The sequence below is a fragment of the Montipora capricornis genome, chromosome 3, assembly GCF_036669925.1.
Source record: "Montipora capricornis isolate CH-2021 chromosome 3, ASM3666992v2, whole genome shotgun sequence".
NCBI lineage: Eukaryota > Metazoa > Cnidaria > Anthozoa > Scleractinia > Acroporidae > Montipora > Montipora capricornis.
This window is the reverse complement of record NC_090885.1, coordinates 24,193,625-24,196,011: the sequence shown is the minus strand read 5'-3', so window position 1 is coordinate 24,196,011 and position 2,387 is coordinate 24,193,625. Positions and strand designations below refer to the sequence as shown.

At 37.2% G+C, this 2,387-nt stretch overlaps 1 protein-coding gene across 1 annotated transcript in view; it reads left to right on the top strand.

Moving 5' to 3' along the window:
* LOC138042619 (guanine nucleotide-binding protein subunit alpha-13-like) overlaps positions 1-1,207 on the top strand; it is an 11,609-nt gene extending 10,402 nt beyond the window's left edge. Inside the window, exon 3 of the mRNA XM_068888572.1 lies at positions 1-1,207. This exon is cut by the window's left edge and continues 364 nt beyond it. Coding sequence (XP_068744673.1) covers positions 1-233 — 233 coding nt within the window. The 3' untranslated portion in view covers positions 234-1,207.
* The last annotated feature ends 1,180 nt before the right edge of the window (positions 1,208-2,387 follow it).

Sequence of the window (2,387 nt, the reverse complement as noted above, 5' to 3'; positions counted from 1 at the left end):
CGAACATAAAGGACTACTTCCCAGCGTTTCAGGGAGATCCTCGAAAACTAGAAGACGTGCAAAGTTTTATTTTTAAGATGTTTGCTGGTAGGCGACGAGAGAATTCTCTCGCTCTCTTGCAAAGCCATCACTTCATGACAACCAGTGACCCTAAAAATATCACATCACTTTTTCAAATAATTATGGATAGTTACGTGTGTAAGTGTAGCCTTAAGAGATATGAATTGCTGTAGTTTTCATAAAGTGAGCCCGATCTCCCGACCAGTTTTTTTAAATGTGCAAATATAGAGTGTGTTAAATACAAGAATGAAAGAATAAATGAATAAACTAATAAAAACTTTATAACACTGTGACTGAATGTCAGTGCATAATAATAGAAATAGGAAGTCTACTCAGTTCTTGGTTTCGGTAGATACAATTTTTGAGTAGTTTTATGAAGATCAAAGGACGAAGTTTTCGGAGTGAACATGTTAAAAAGATGAACTGAGCGAGCTTTTTGACGCATTTGTACATTAAATTTGCCTTTTGCTTCACCCTTCTAACTGGTAACTGTAAGTTATCCCAGTTGAGAAGATAGCTAGAGTTCGTATCATAACTTTATTTAGTAATTTCTCTGGCAGCATGATTTTGTAGTTTTTGAAGTTTCTCACTTAGCAGTTGAGACAAACATCCCAAACAACATTGCAAAAGGCTCATCGATACTGGAAGTGACCTTTTTGGAAATGGCGTCTCCGTGCTCTTTCCGGGATAGGTTTTCATCTACATGTATGTTCCATCCGACAGCTTTGCTATGATTTGTTTGATTTATTTTGATTTGATTTATTTTGTTGTCTTGTCATTGAAAGACTGCAATTTTTGACCATATGATTACATTTTATAATAAAATGACCATGCTGTACAATATTTTCTTACAATAATTTGGTAAGTTAATTTTTAGTTTTCTATTGGCTGAAATCATTGTTACGAATCTAAAAAAAGGTAAATACAACTCTAAAGCCAAAGAAAAATAGTATTTCTGTGACTTCAGTGGTAATTTGTTTACATATAGTTATTTTTGTTCTTGATGAAATACAAAAGGGGGGACTTGTTTGTTGTACTCTGATGAAAGAAATATTGAATGTGTACTCTGGTAAAGAAGCTGACTGTATAACAGTTTTTCTCCAAGCAATAAATATTTGATAATTGTTAATAAAGCCTCATAATGGTTGCAGAAGGAAAACAACTTGTACAAAAACTTTTGTACATGCAGAACTCAGTATTTATGCTAACAGTTTATTCCTTGGCCTATTTTTACCACTGGAAAAGTCCACAAAGTTTACCTCACCTGCTTGACAATGTAAACAAGACTTGAGGTCATTTTTAGCACTTCCATGTCGTAATTCGTGTGCCTGATAACATTTGAGCATCCTCTTCCTCTATGTTTTGCTATTAAATAATGGAAAATGATTACTTTTGAACTCTTCAAAAGAACTGCGATATCTTCAGTTTTATTTGTTACTGGTCCAAAAAAGAACTTACCTGTTTTGACCTGGTCACTGTTTTCTTGGGGGGCTCAATGTCCTCTTCCTCGGTATCAATTTGTCTTTCCTGGGATTTTTCCTCACTTGCCCTTACAAGGTTTTTCAACACGCTCAAGCGTCTTTTCGACGCAAAACGACCTTTATGGCGACCAGAATTGGCACAGACAGAGTTTTCGTCATCTTCTCCAGCATAGGCCACCGATGGATTAAGTAAACTAAAGCCACATACAAAGCCGGCCAAGGAAAGATAAAGAAGTAAACGTTTGCATGGTTTGGTCTCAGGAATTTCGTAGTCCACTCCAGGGACTTCACGATCGATCGCAGCGCGTACACAAAAGCTATAAAATTTTCTTCTCTGCACCACATATGCTGATAAGCAAGCATCTTTTTCTTTAGCTAAGAGTACAAATAGAAACTTTTGGCGCCTAAAAATTTCGTAAAAACGCGATTTACCCTGAAAACTAGACATGAATAGAGTCCGGCAAAAAAAAAATTACGCGCCACCATGTCTGTTTACCTCCTCCATGGCTTTTAAAAATCCCGCGAGTGACGCGCGTGATTCGCTCGGCTAGAACCCAGTCCTAAAACTATTGTGAGCCTCCTTAAAGAAGCTCTGGGGTCGAGGATGGTATATACCGTTACCATGAGATGCGCACGCACCGTCTTGACGGAAGATATCAAGATCAGGGAAAAGATCGGAAAAGGTAAGTAATAATCTTGTCCTTTCTTATCCAGGTATATCCATTTACGTGTTTAGATGAGGCTATGGAAACACGAAAAACGTCTTCTATTGCTTAAGCTGCGAATCCCACGAAAATTACCTTTAAGACTGAACAGAATTGTGGGCTTTGTTGAACCTATCGAGAG